General features: G+C 35.6%; 1 protein-coding gene across 1 annotated transcript; it reads left to right on the top strand.

Annotated features, from left to right (window-relative positions):
- The first annotated feature begins 6,565 nt into the window (after nucleotides 1-6,565).
- LOC143598317 (MLO-like protein 10) lies at nucleotides 6,566-12,530 on the top strand. The gene is made up of 15 exons (XM_077076559.1): nucleotides 6,566-6,889; nucleotides 7,387-7,444; nucleotides 7,544-7,749; nucleotides 7,923-8,039; nucleotides 8,693-8,753; nucleotides 8,898-8,986; nucleotides 9,059-9,133; nucleotides 9,691-9,779; nucleotides 9,867-9,916; nucleotides 10,176-10,216; nucleotides 10,598-10,771; nucleotides 10,857-10,892; nucleotides 11,035-11,102; nucleotides 11,196-11,256; nucleotides 11,975-12,530. Exons 1-15 carry the CDS (start codon nucleotides 6,764-6,766, stop codon nucleotides 12,398-12,400), a joined length of 1,677 nt encoding a protein of 558 aa, XP_076932674.1. The 5' UTR covers nucleotides 6,566-6,763; the 3' UTR covers nucleotides 12,401-12,530.
- The last annotated feature ends 908 nt before the right edge of the window (nucleotides 12,531-13,438 follow it).

Raw genomic sequence — 13,438 nt, 5'->3', positions numbered from 1 at the left:
TAATATATTATTTTGTCGGGTGAAATAAACGAGTTAGTGGAACGATAATAATAATAGCAAAATATGAAGACTTAGTAGGATAGTTAGATGGGATTAGATAGGGACCAAAAGGAAATATGGGCCTTCGGTCCATGGGCTTAAGGGAGTATAAATACCCCCTTAAACCCCAATCATTTCCATTCCATCCATTTATCCATCCTAATCTCTACACACCCCAAAACACACAACCCGAACCAAGATCCAAAGGCGAGGACCCGAGCTCGTTGGTGCTAGATCGTCGTGACGAACCAAAGCAACAAGACCAGCTCGTGTTCGTAGTTCGACTCATTTACGGTACGTTTATATCGAGAACTTGTTCGTTTAGGTTTGGATTAGTATAGAAATGATAGATCTGTGTTTGTATGGTAAAAACGAATCCAACAAAGCTAAACTTACTGAAAATGGTTACGATTTGATGGGTTAATCGATTGATAAAAGAACCCGTAACCTATATGCCTAAATCGCACCCTTTAAACATCAATGTTAGGTCGATTTGATGGTTGGGGTTTGTAGGCGCTGGTCAGACGATTCCGTGGATACCTAAATCGAGTTATTTGGTTAAGAAACGAAGACGATTAAGGACGAACAGTAGCTGCAGCCGACAACTTCGCCTGCAAGCTAAGTTCGCCTGATGAACTTCGCCTGCAAAGCTAAGTTCGCCTGATGACAACTTCGCCTAAAGCTAAGTTCGCCTAAGGTTTAACTTCGCCTAAAGTTAAGTTCGCCTAAGGTTTAACTGCGCCTAAAGCTAAGTTCGCCTAAAGCTAAGTTCGCCTAAGGTTTAACTTCGCCTAAAGCTAAGTTCGCCTAAGGTTTAACTTCGCCTAAAGTTAAGTTCGCTTAGAAAATAAATTAAAAACCTAATGAAAAATGTGTTAAGACAGTTAATGGAAATAAAATTTTTCCAAGCTGACCTGGCAGCTCGACCCCAGCCAGGGGCTCTGCCCCTTGGACCCTGCTAGGGGCTGCCGCCCCTAGACCCCGCTGCCAGGGGCGCTGCCCCCGGACCCCCGTTCGTGGTGGGTCATATAAAGATAGAAATACAATATGAGTAGTGATAGTTAATTGATACGTATACTTGTTATACAGTCAGCCGTGCACAACTGAAGAAAGGGATTACGATTAACGGTGAACGTAACCGTGTTCAGGTGAGTTTCTAGCCCCATTTCCTTGTTATGTTTTCGGGGCTGTGTGCATACTCGATGTGAAGTGTGAATACACTTACCTTAAGTGGTAAGTGTATGCTATAGATGTTATACGAGGTAGCTATTATATAATACTTGTTGGTGCGTGAACGATCTTCGGATATTGCACGCATCGCCAAGGATAGTGATTGCCAAGTGGTTATTAGTGTGTATGAATGTTATGATGTGACTTGCTTATTATGTAAATGATATGAAGCATGTTGTAGACAAGTAGAGGTAGAGCGTGTTAGAAGTGGCAAGAGTGTAGTAAGAGTGTTAGTGGCACGACGATAGTACGTGGTAGGGTAAGCCTATACGTGACTACGTTATTAAAGCGGCAAAGTGGCAAAGTGGCATAACGTTATACGTTATTAAAGTGGCAAAGTGGCATAACGTTATACGTTATTAAAGTGGCAAAGTGGCATAACGTTATACGTTATTAAAGTGGCAAAGTGGCAAGGTGGTAGGTGTAAATAAGAGGCTAAGTGGTAAGGTAAGCAGGTTAGATAGTGGACTACGTGTCTGCGGATACGTATATGATGCATGTAGTGGTTGTATGATAAGTTGCTTGATTAACTAGAACTCACTCAGCGTAGCTAACTTTTAGTATGCACGCAGGTGATCAGACCAAAGAACTAGCATGAGGATGGCACATGGCATGGATTGAACGGCTGGCATCTTAAGATGGAAGAAAAGATGTTTTAAATATAATGATTTGTTTTATAGTATCAGAGAAGAGATTGAATGTTTTGTAACGAATGCTTCAAGTAAACGTTTCCGCGAAAGTTTTAATTAACTCTGATTGCAAGTACTGTGTTTATGAGTAAATCCGACGCTAAAGTAGGGCTACCGGTTTGGGGCCTTACATAACATAACTATCGGGTGATTAGGAGTTCATGAATCACCATGGTTCCTTCCCAATAAACTGTGAAAATACCATTCAAAAATCGAACATTAATACAAAAATCTCATTGTTGAAGTTTTCATGTATCACCATGGCTTAGTTTCAATAAGCAGATATAACTCGATTAACATCGAGTTATGAGGCATTAAGGTGAATAGTCAGGGTATCCATGAACCACCATGGCTTTTCCCTTCCTCCCTTCCATTCTTTCACATGATCACGTTGACCACATAACATTTTGAATTGTATGACGTATGTTTTGATTTGGCCTATAAGTTCAAACACTATGTTCGGCAATCCCCCCAGGAAAGAATAACATCTTTCCTTTGATTCTTGGGAACCGTTTTGCTAAGGCACGGCTCATAGTGTTTTCCCCCTTTCAGTTACTACGAAAAAACATCATACATTGGAGAGGAGATTAAAAACAAAAATTGTCGGAATTCTTATTGAATTTCTCAATTTAAAATAACATCTAGGGGTTTGAAAATGATTTTGAGAGTGAGGCATAGCCTTGGAGTTGTGTGTGCTATTTGTGTACACTAATATGAATAAGAACACTTAAATATAATTAAGCTATGAACAAATAATTTAAACAAATAGGGTGCACGTATAGGGACCCTAAGAAAGCTACTAGGTTGTTATGTCTAACCATCTATGCAACTATGATACTAATATGTCACACCCCAACCTTACGGCAGCACATGCCAGGATCGACAATATTTGTATCATAGCTCAAAGACACTAAACATATAAAGTGTCAATATCTAAACTTATTTATTCATAATTGAATGTACACAAAGTATTCAAGATGAAAGGAAAAAATACAACAATTCTTCTATCTTTATTTATATCCTAAAGTTCAATCTAAATTCTCCATTTCGACTAACTTGATATAACAATCTACAATATGTGTAAAAATAATTTGCAACAACACATGTTGATCAACTAACCACAATTTGATATAATAGTAATAATATTGAGAAATTAAAACAATTCCTTGCTACATGTGAACAACATCAATTAACATAAACAAGTAGATATGTATTTTCATATACCTCTAGATTCATACATTTTTCGATTATGATACTAGGTTCGGTCAAGCCTACTCGGGCGGTGTATGATCATACAATGAGGATGAGATACCATCCAACCATAAGAGCAGTAAACACAAGGATTGCTTATCGTTTAACACAAACATTCGCCTTAGTTTCCCTACAACTCTTGCACTAAACTCTTGTTGCATACACTTAATCGCATAACTGAATTTCTTACAAATTAACCTACAATTATCCAAATTAACCTTGAAAATACATATCATTGAACCTTGAAATTCCACCCCTATGGTCGAGCAATGGAATACAAGTGTTCTTTCCCGTTTTTAGACACCCCTCACTCGTCGTTCTATTCCTGAGTCGCAAAGCTCAAATATTATCGATTCGGCCCCAATTCGAGGTAATTGTACCATATTTATACTCGTTTCAATATCATGAACCAAAGCCCTAAGGTTGTAATCAAATTCTTTTATCAATGAAGTTGAATAATGGTTTTCAAATAAAGGTTCTAGGTTTAAAGAAATGTTCGGTTAGTGATATTGTTGGAATAAAAGTTACATTTTTGGATGAGGGGAAGAGTAGAATTAGGATGTCTGGCCACCAGCATAAAAATCTCTTCTCCATCCATAAAATCACTGTCGACCGGACATCCAAATTCTACTCTTCCCCTAATCCAAATACAAAGTTTTATGCCGATGACATCACTAACTGAACATTTCTTTAACCCTAGAACCTTTATTTGAAAACCATTATCAACTTAGTGGATTACATATTTCAATTACCACCTTATTGGTTCGTGATATTGAAACGAGTATAAAGATGGTGCAATTACCTCGAATTGGTGCCGAATAGATGATATGGAGCTTATCAGGAAGAATCGACGATGACGGTGGTGACTTAGCTCGACAACAGAAGGAAGGTTTGAAAGTCAGGAATAGGGCGACGAGTGAGGCATGTCTAAAAACGGGAAAGAACACTCGTATTCATAGCTCGACCACATGGTGTAGTTTCAAGGTTAAATGATATGTAGTTTTCAAGGTTATAGGTTAACTTGTAAGAAATACAATTATGTGATTAACTTTATGCAACAAGAGTTTAGTGCAAGAGTTGTAGGAAAACCAAGAAGAATAAGAAGAATGTGTGTGTGTTAAACGATAAGCAATCCATTTCATGGTTTGTTATGAATGGAGTTTACTTGTAACATTGTAACATTAATATTGTCTTGGAAAGTGTTTGAATGTGTGTTTTTTAAAATCTTCACATGATTATGCTTCATAAATGGCTCATTCTTCATGTCTGAATCATTGTTAGTTTTTTTCTGTTTGATGGTGTTCGATGGTCATGGTGGTGGTGTGGAGAGAGTGAAAGAAAGAAGAGAGGGTGCAAACTAACACCGATATGTTTTAACCAGTCTCTCTAGGTGTCAGAAACGATAATCCGAAGATAAAGTGTAACAGTGGACATGAAAAAGAAAATGATAATTGGAAAACTGATGTTGGTGTGGTGGCGTCCGGTAGTGTGATGATGGTGAAATAAGAGGGGCTCAAATTTTATATATTAAACGACCATAGAGATGCAAATTGCAAGGGCATAAGGGTCTTTTCACAGGAAAACTTTGAGTTCACGAAAGGGTTCCAATTGCTAACAAATGCTCACTATAGGGGTGAACCTACGAAAAATCCACCAAGTGATCGATTCCTGCTATTTGGTTCTCAACACAGGGATCAAAAGTCAAAACTACAGTTAATTCGTGAAATTAACTTGTGACTCAATGTAATGATTTGGATGGATCGATTAGGTGTGCAATATTCTATTAAGAACTCATATAACAATAATAATAATAATAATAATAATTTTTATTCTATTAGGTTTATGCATGAAAAGACGAAATTTCCCTTTGTTTTAACGACCAACCCATTGGATGACTTAACGACATACCTAACTACCAAAAAATGCTCATCACAGGAGTGATACATGTGAAAAATCCACCACGGGATCGGTTCTTGCATTTTGGGTCTCATCACAGTAGTCAAAACTGCAAATTAAGTCTAATATTGATCATAAGAAGGTGATGAATATTCCAATCCTACTTGATAATCAAACATGACATAGAATAATAATGATCTATTTTATTCCTTTCCCTATTCTATTACCATGTATATTCTATTCCCTTGTTTACTCCATTACTCCAAGCTAACAAACATGCCTTAATAGTTTACTTTTTGCTACATCCGGATCCCACTAGATAACGGATGGTCATGGACTAGGGATGAACAAAATCGGTACCGGTACCTCGGTACCAAAGTTTTAAGTTTCGGTACCGGTACGGTACGGGACCGGTATTTCCCGAATTTTTACCTTCAATACCGGTATCGTCTCGGTCCCGTACCGGTAGGGCTGACAATTGGATACCTGTTAAAGACAAGATAAGACCTGTTAATAAAAAACGTGTGGTATGTGATTTATTTTATTTTTTTAAATAAATGATATTAGTAGGCTAGACTCCCTCATTATCCCTTATTGGTATACAAAACTTAAAACTGCCTTATAGTCATGACATATAAAGTAGTTAAACGAGTCATATTCAAGTTTGATATTTGTGTTACATGCGTTGCTTCTTACCTGTTAAACCTGTAAAGACACAAATTGTCAGCCCTACGTACCGGTACCGGTACCAAGAATTCGTGATTTTCGGGACCGGGATTTTGGGATCGAGACAGGTCAGTACCGGTACGGGGTCCCGATCTCATCCCTATCATGGACCTCTAAAATCTCTTCCATAAAAGAGTTGGGCAAAAACTGAACCGAAAATCCAACCGAAAATGAATCGGTAGAAACCGATTATGCAGGAACTGGTTTGAAACCGAATAAAACTGTAGGTTCGAAACAATTCTGTAATTTTCTCTAACGAAACTTATTTCAAACCGGTCAACTGAATCGAAACCGGTCAAAAACCGGTTAAAACGCGAACCAAAACTGATCAAAATTCAAACCGAAACCAATGATAAACCGGTTTGATTTTTATCAACCAAACTAAACCAATTTCAACCCAACCCGATTTTAAGTTTTAAACCAATTTGTACACCCATATTCCAAAATCCACAACATATGTTAGAGATGCTTTTTTAAAGAAAAGGACTAAAATAACACGCGTGCGCCTAAAACTTTTGGTCAAACATATGCGAATCATTCAATTAATATATTAGATAATAAAAAAATCCTTCTTTAGTCTTTTATACATAACTCTTTAGGTTGCAGAATCAATGTCTTTATTATCGTTGAACAAAAATTCCAAAAATTAATGCTGACAAATAAATGATAACTACCCTTGGTGATGTTCATAAATAACTACTAGTTGCAATATATAATTCATCAATTCATAAGCAGATAGGATTGAGCCAGCAACCGGTCACCTTCCTCACTTGTATTTGTCTTCTGTCTCTGACCAGATCATAGTCAACTTTCAACTAGAGAGCTCTTCAAAAAAAGTTTGGTCTCACAAAAACTGATCATACATATTACAAACACTTGTTCTTCAGAACCCATGTTTGGAAAACCTTAAACGTTAAGTTTTGAGGTTAAAAATGGCGGGAGGGGATTCAAGTGAAAGGAAGCTTGATCAAACACCTACATGGGCTGTGGCTGGTGTTTGTGCAGTTATCATCATCATCTCCATAGCTTTAGAGAAGGTTCTTCATAAACTTGGAAAGGTGAATCATTCCTTTTTCTATATTGTTTTAGTAAAAAAAAATTACAAAAGGAATTTATTTATTTATTTTCTGAAACTGCTATATTTTTATATATAAGGATTCAGTTTCTTCTACCCCCCCTTATAAATATGTTCAACAACTCATATCAATTTTGTAAATTTAATCTTTAGCTTATTTGATGTTACTGATATAATGAAATTTGCTATATTTTGTTAAAGATTTGACTTTCTTTTTATAAATTCTTCAAGGGCTACTAAGTTTTATTTTCCATTCAATTTATGTTATAAAAAAACTTGCTATATTTTATTAAAGTTCCTTCAAAAAAAAAATCTTCAAGAAATACTCATTTCTGATATAATGAAATATTTTATATTTTGTTTGAAGATTCAGTTTATTTATTATTATTTTCTAATTTCTTTAAGATCGAACTCAATTTTGTACTTCAAGCTTTAGATTAATTATTTTGCGGTTACTGATGTAATGAATCTTATAACCAGTTTTTCACAGATAAGCACAAGAAAGCTTTGTTTGAAGCTCTGGAGAAGGTCAAAGCTGGTTAGCAACACAACATTTCTTTTGACCACACCAACTAATTTTTAAATAAATGTTTTGATTTCTAACTGTTTGTGGTTCTTGTGGGTTATGTGTACGTAGAGTTGATGATTCTAGGGTTTATCTCCCTGATATTGACTTTTACTCAATATTACATTGCTGAAATATGCATCCCTCTTGACGTTGCCAATACCATGTTGCCATGTGCAAAGAAAGAAGATAAAGCCGGAAAGGGAGCCCGTCGGTTGCTTTTATGGTACGAGCGCGGTAGATCGTTGGCCGGTGAAGACAAGTCTACCTGCAAGGAGGTGAACTAGTTAAAGATTCCATATTAAACAATCGGGTTGTAGTAAATGGATTAAATGAGTCTTAAAGGGGATTGCAAGTTGACCTAATTATATTATTTTATTCTACGACCTGGTTATTGTTTATTAAACCGGTTAGATATGACAAGCAAGAATCTAATTATTTTTGTTTGTAGGGGAAAGTACCGATTATAACCGTGAAGGGGCTGCACCAATTGCACATACTCATATTCTTTCTAGCGGTCTTACACGTTGCGTATAGTGCTATTACAATGGCTCTTGGGAGATTAAAAGTACACTGCATTAATTTACTACCATTTTGTGACTTGTTTTAGGCTTTATGAATGAGTGATGACTTTTAGTTGATTTTTGTGTTATGTCAAGTTTCATGTTTGTCATGTATTTCAACTAGCATTAAATGTAGAATCAGTTAGTTCAAGAAGAAAGCAATTAAAGGAGGCTAGATGGTCCAAGTTGGGGATAAAAACAAGTCCTTTTTAGTTTTTAATACGTATCTAAATGGGTGGGGTTAGGTTGTCCTATCAAACTATTTTATGACAATAAGAATAATCAAAATAATTGAAAAAAACCAATTCCCTTTTTTAGCTAAATATGTTGATTTACCATTTATTTAAGATAAAAGAGAAGATCAATAACCTGTTTTTAGACCGTTTTGGAGGCTGGCGTGGCCGTAATTTTAACTTTCAACACTTTTTATCCAACGAAGAATACTAAAATATTTTATTACAATAAAGAAGATTGGTAATTAAAAAAATATAGTAGGTGATGATGGTATGGCAATGTTTTGGGTTTTCATATTGTATTTTTTTTTAGTGTTTTTCAAGAACGAAGATTTTTCTTATATGTCAGCCAACTAGACATGTTTTTTTGTGTTTTCTGATTGTCGACATATTCATAAGTAACCGTTGCCACTTTTGCTTTGCAGACCCGTGGCTGGAAGCAGTGGGAAGCAGAGACATCATCCCATGACTATGAATTTTCCAATGGTAATTTCACTTTCCCTGCATATATTATGGTGTGCAAAGTAACTTTGGTCTTTGGTTGTGTACAAATCACTTCACATTTTAATTACAAATATACCACTGCTGCGTACTTAACCCGTCTAGTCTAAACAATGCATGGAAATACAGACCCTTCCCGATTCAGGCTTACTCATGAGACGTCTTTCGTGAGAGCACACACCAGCTTTTGGACTAGAATCCCGATATTCTTTTATATTGTAAGTTGTAAGGACTTTATCAAATGTCTATGGTTCATAATTACTTGTAACTCAGTACTTTATGTCGTACAGGGATGCTTCTTCCGTCAGTTTTTCAGGTCGGTTAGCAAATCTGATTATATGACCTTACGAAACGGGTTCATAAATGTGAGACCTTTTTTCGCTAATATTTTAGTTATTTATTGACTTCAGTCATGAATAATGGTTAGGGGTGTGAACGTTGGGCACAGCATGAACCAAACACGATATTCATGGCTCCATGTCGAATAAGCCAACATGTTTAGTTAACTATGCCGTGTTCGGATTGACCTAACGGGTTCGCAAGTTGAACTGTCTAACCTTTTTATATTAGTGAAAAAAATATGTTTACGTCATAATTTAAATGGACTGGGTATTTTACGACAATTTTTAAAAGATTAAACTTAAATGAAATATGAACATTATGTTTTATAGCTTAAGCGTAGTTACTGTATATATAATTGTATTTTTGTTGTAAAATGTAGTTTTAGAGCATTAATATGAAGAAAAAAATGAAATAAAACTAAATTTCCGGGTCAACCGGTTCGTGTTCATGTCAGACAGAAGTAAAAACTCATGTTGTGTTTGGGTTCATGCGCTTGACATAATGTTCAGGTTCACGTTGGGTATGACCTGCCAACCCATAACACGACTCATTTAACAACACTATTGTTCTGTCCTTTCAGGTTCATTTAGCTCCAGGAACTAAATTCAACTTCCAAAAGTACATCAAACGGTCACTAGAGGATGATTTCCAAGTTGTTGTTGGAGTAAGGTACAAATCATTGTCGCCACTGACGATTTTCATCAGATTACTTTGTCTGTATTCACCTTAACTTTCCATAATTCTAAACACTTTCAGTCCGATTTTATGGGCATCGTTTGTGATCTTCTTGCTTCTAAATGTCAAAGGTGTGTCACTACCACTTTCCATGTCAAACCTGGTATCTTCTTAACATAGAATTCATCTGAATTTTGCTACTTTTGACCTGTAAAATCTTTTTCCCATTTTGTAGTATACAATAATAACCTGATCAATTTCATTGGTATTTATCAAAACACTTCACAATAAATTCATTTTGAATTTATAGTTAGTGTTGAAACAACCGGTTTGACCAAAGAAGTCAGGACTGATCTTTTTATTCTGTGTGCATTGGTGCTTCCCATGCAGGCTGGCAGGCGATGTTATGGGCATCGATTATGCCGTTAGTCGTAAGTTCCATTTATTTTTATAAAATAATAAAATAGTATCCAAGTTTCAATATTGTTCCAATAAAGTTACTCGTATTTTTTTTTAATATCGAATCCACTCAAGTTTCAACATTGTTCCATTACTGTGAAAGTTTTCATAATCTTAAATTGAATTAGCGAAACGGAGCAGTTATGAAGCTTGTTGATTATTTGGTGACATTTATTCTTGAACATTATAAACTTGAAAAAGATAATCACTAAGCAGTAAGAGAAATTTTCATATATGGTTGCAATTTAGGTGACATAACTATGACAGTGCAACACTAAAGAAACTTGGTTAATATTAGTTGATATATTCATGTATTTGGCGTTCTTTAAATATTGATTACGAAGCTCATACAGATTATCTTAGCTGTTGGAACAAAACTTCAAGCCATCTTGACAAAAATGGCTCTTGAAATAACGGAAAGACATGAGGTTGTCCAAGGGATTCCTCTTGTGCAAGCCTCGGATAAATACTTTTGGTTCTCAAAGCCGAGTCTAATGCTTCATCTCATACATTTTGTTTTGTTTCAGGTACTTAGAAAAACCCTCAGAATTTGATCATATATTTCTTATTCTCATTTCACTAACTGTTTTACTGCATCATTTGTGCTCACAGAATGCTTTCCAGATAACTTACTTTCTTTGGATTTGGGTAACAAAACTGCTTCAATTTCATTTTTCTTTTTCTTTTTTGGAGAATGTTTCACTTCATTGAGAGACTGTTTACAAATTGCTATTTTTATATACAGAAGTTCTTTTGAACTATCGATAACATACGACTGCTTCTTGTGCAGTATGAATTTAAGATCAATTCTTGCTTCCATGACGATACAAATCTTGTGGTTCTAAAACTTGTTATTGGGTAAGAATTATCGCTTAACAAAAATGATTATACGTTACCGAGCAAGGGCTGGACTATTATTAATTGACTAATCTCGATTTGTGTTTAATGTAGAGTTGGAGTTTTATTTTTGTGCAGCTACATAACACTTCCGCTATATGCACTTCTGTCACAGGTTAGAATGCTCCTACCCATTTTCGCACAACTTTGAGCATCGATGTGCCATTCATCTTGGCTTCGTTTTGGACATGATTTGTGAAGCTTTAACATACGATACCGAAATCTTAAAAGTACCTACGTAAATAACTTATATATAAATATAGTTAGTTGTGTCCAAAGCTGATGAAAATCATATTTTCACTAATTGTTTAAACACTCAGCTCACATTTTGAAGTATAATTGGTGTCTCCTTAATTGTGTTTGTTTCTATATCTCTTTTCTCGATTAAAAAACTTGAGTCTATATGAGATCGGAAGATGTGAATGAAAATGATTGGAAAATGAGTTTAGTCAACTAATTGTTGGAGGTAAAGGAGTTAATGAAAATATTCAAAAGCGAAATTTCAATTTTAAAAGTTAACAGTTAGAGTAAAAAATTAAAATTAAAATCAAAATAGTAAACTTGGATTTTAACGTTTTTTATCTCTAAAATTGAGGTATCGACTTTTTTAAAATCACTTAAACGGATTAAGAGGTCAACTACCTTATTAAACAGTTCGTGGTCTGGGTTTACCCCTTTATTAAGAGGGTCATGTCCGGGTTGACTTGTTTAGTAAACGAGTTCAGTCAGCAAACCCAAAACTTGTTTTTCTTTTATTACCGTGCTAATTAGGGTTGTGTCAACACGATGTAAACATGCTAAACACTTGATGCATGCATGTGTTGCACGTGTAGATGGGGTCGAACATGAAGAAATCCATATTTGACGAACAAACTGCCCGGGCTCTCAAAAATTGGCGAATGGCGGTGAAGAAGAAGCACGGGGGCAATGGTGGAAAGTCAGTAGCGAGTAGTCTTACTGCTAGCCCCGTTCATCCGAAGGCATCGACTGTCTACCCGACAACTACAAATGCAGCAACCCTCCACCGTTTCAAAACAACTGGGCACTCCACATATTCTGTCCCCTATGACGACACTGATGCATCAGATTTTGAAGCTGAGCCACCCTCTCCTGAATCATCTACTAGACACTTGATTAGCAAGCGCGTTGATTATGACAGTGATAATGAAATTAAGTTAGATGTATCAACTGAACAAGAACTTGAAACAAGACATGAGGGTGAATTTTCATTCGGGAAGTCTGTGAGGCCGGTGGAATAGTTAAAAAACTTCATTAAACTTGATTCAGAGCCAAAATCTGTCCTGGCAGGAGATGTATGATTGATCTTCACAGTTGTTACGATTACATTTGTTAGTTGCCTAATTTTATCATCTTGTGTAAATGTGTATAGCACAAGATCACGTTGATGAGTTATTTGTAACACCTTGCTTGTTTTGTTGAAGAATTGTTAAAAACTTTTAACCCATGATACAAGCAAGTCCCGTGTAACATCATAGGAAAATCCCACATCAACCGTGTCCATGTGAGATTCATGGTTCATAATGAATGTCGTGGGTTAAATATCACCAATGTGTTTTGAGCTTAATGTTGTGGAAAAGACGAAAACTCCACAGTCAACCTTGCTCAAGTGGAAGTAATATCAAGATGATGATATCATGTGAATTCTCCACCGAGGCAACAAAAAATCAACAATAATATACTAGATAATTTCCCAGTATTATTGTCAAAGAAATGTAACTCAAAAACTTTTACTAGAACTCTCCTACATAACCCTAAGCACGATTATGTTAAGAAGTACAAGAAAGAATTTAACTGAAATGTTTATTGCTTATTTGCTTTACAATGAGAAATAAAGCCATAATTTATAGACATATACAAAAATTAAAACATGGAAACAATGAACTGTTATGGGTTGTCAATTAGGAGGGGAACCCATGTCTTGATCCTTAGGCAATGGGATATGATGTAACTGACCCCACTAATTTCTCAATTAAAGATTGTTTCTATGCTTTTTAACACTCTCCCTCAAGTTGGATAATAGGATCTCCAAAATTCAATTTGACCAAACAATCGTTGAAATTTTTCTCATTAATGGCCTTCGTCAGATTGTCGGCAAGCTGGTCTTTTGATCGAACAAATGGCAATCCAATGATCCTTCCTTCCATTTTTTCTTTATTGAAATTTTTGTCAACTTCTACATGTTTAGTTCAATCATGTTGTACAAGATTTTCTGAAATTTGAATAGCTGCTTTGTTATCACACATAATCCTCCTCCTAGATTCTTTTAGAAGAAAGCC

This window comes from Bidens hawaiensis, unplaced genomic scaffold (genome assembly GCF_021521415.1).
Source record: "Bidens hawaiensis isolate Kalapana, Puna unplaced genomic scaffold, B.hawaiensis_p1.1 tig00049937_1, whole genome shotgun sequence".
Classification (NCBI taxonomy): Eukaryota; Viridiplantae; Streptophyta; class Magnoliopsida; order Asterales; family Asteraceae; genus Bidens; species Bidens hawaiensis.
Note: the sequence above shows the minus strand (reverse complement) of the source record. Positions and strands in the feature narration are given on the sequence as shown.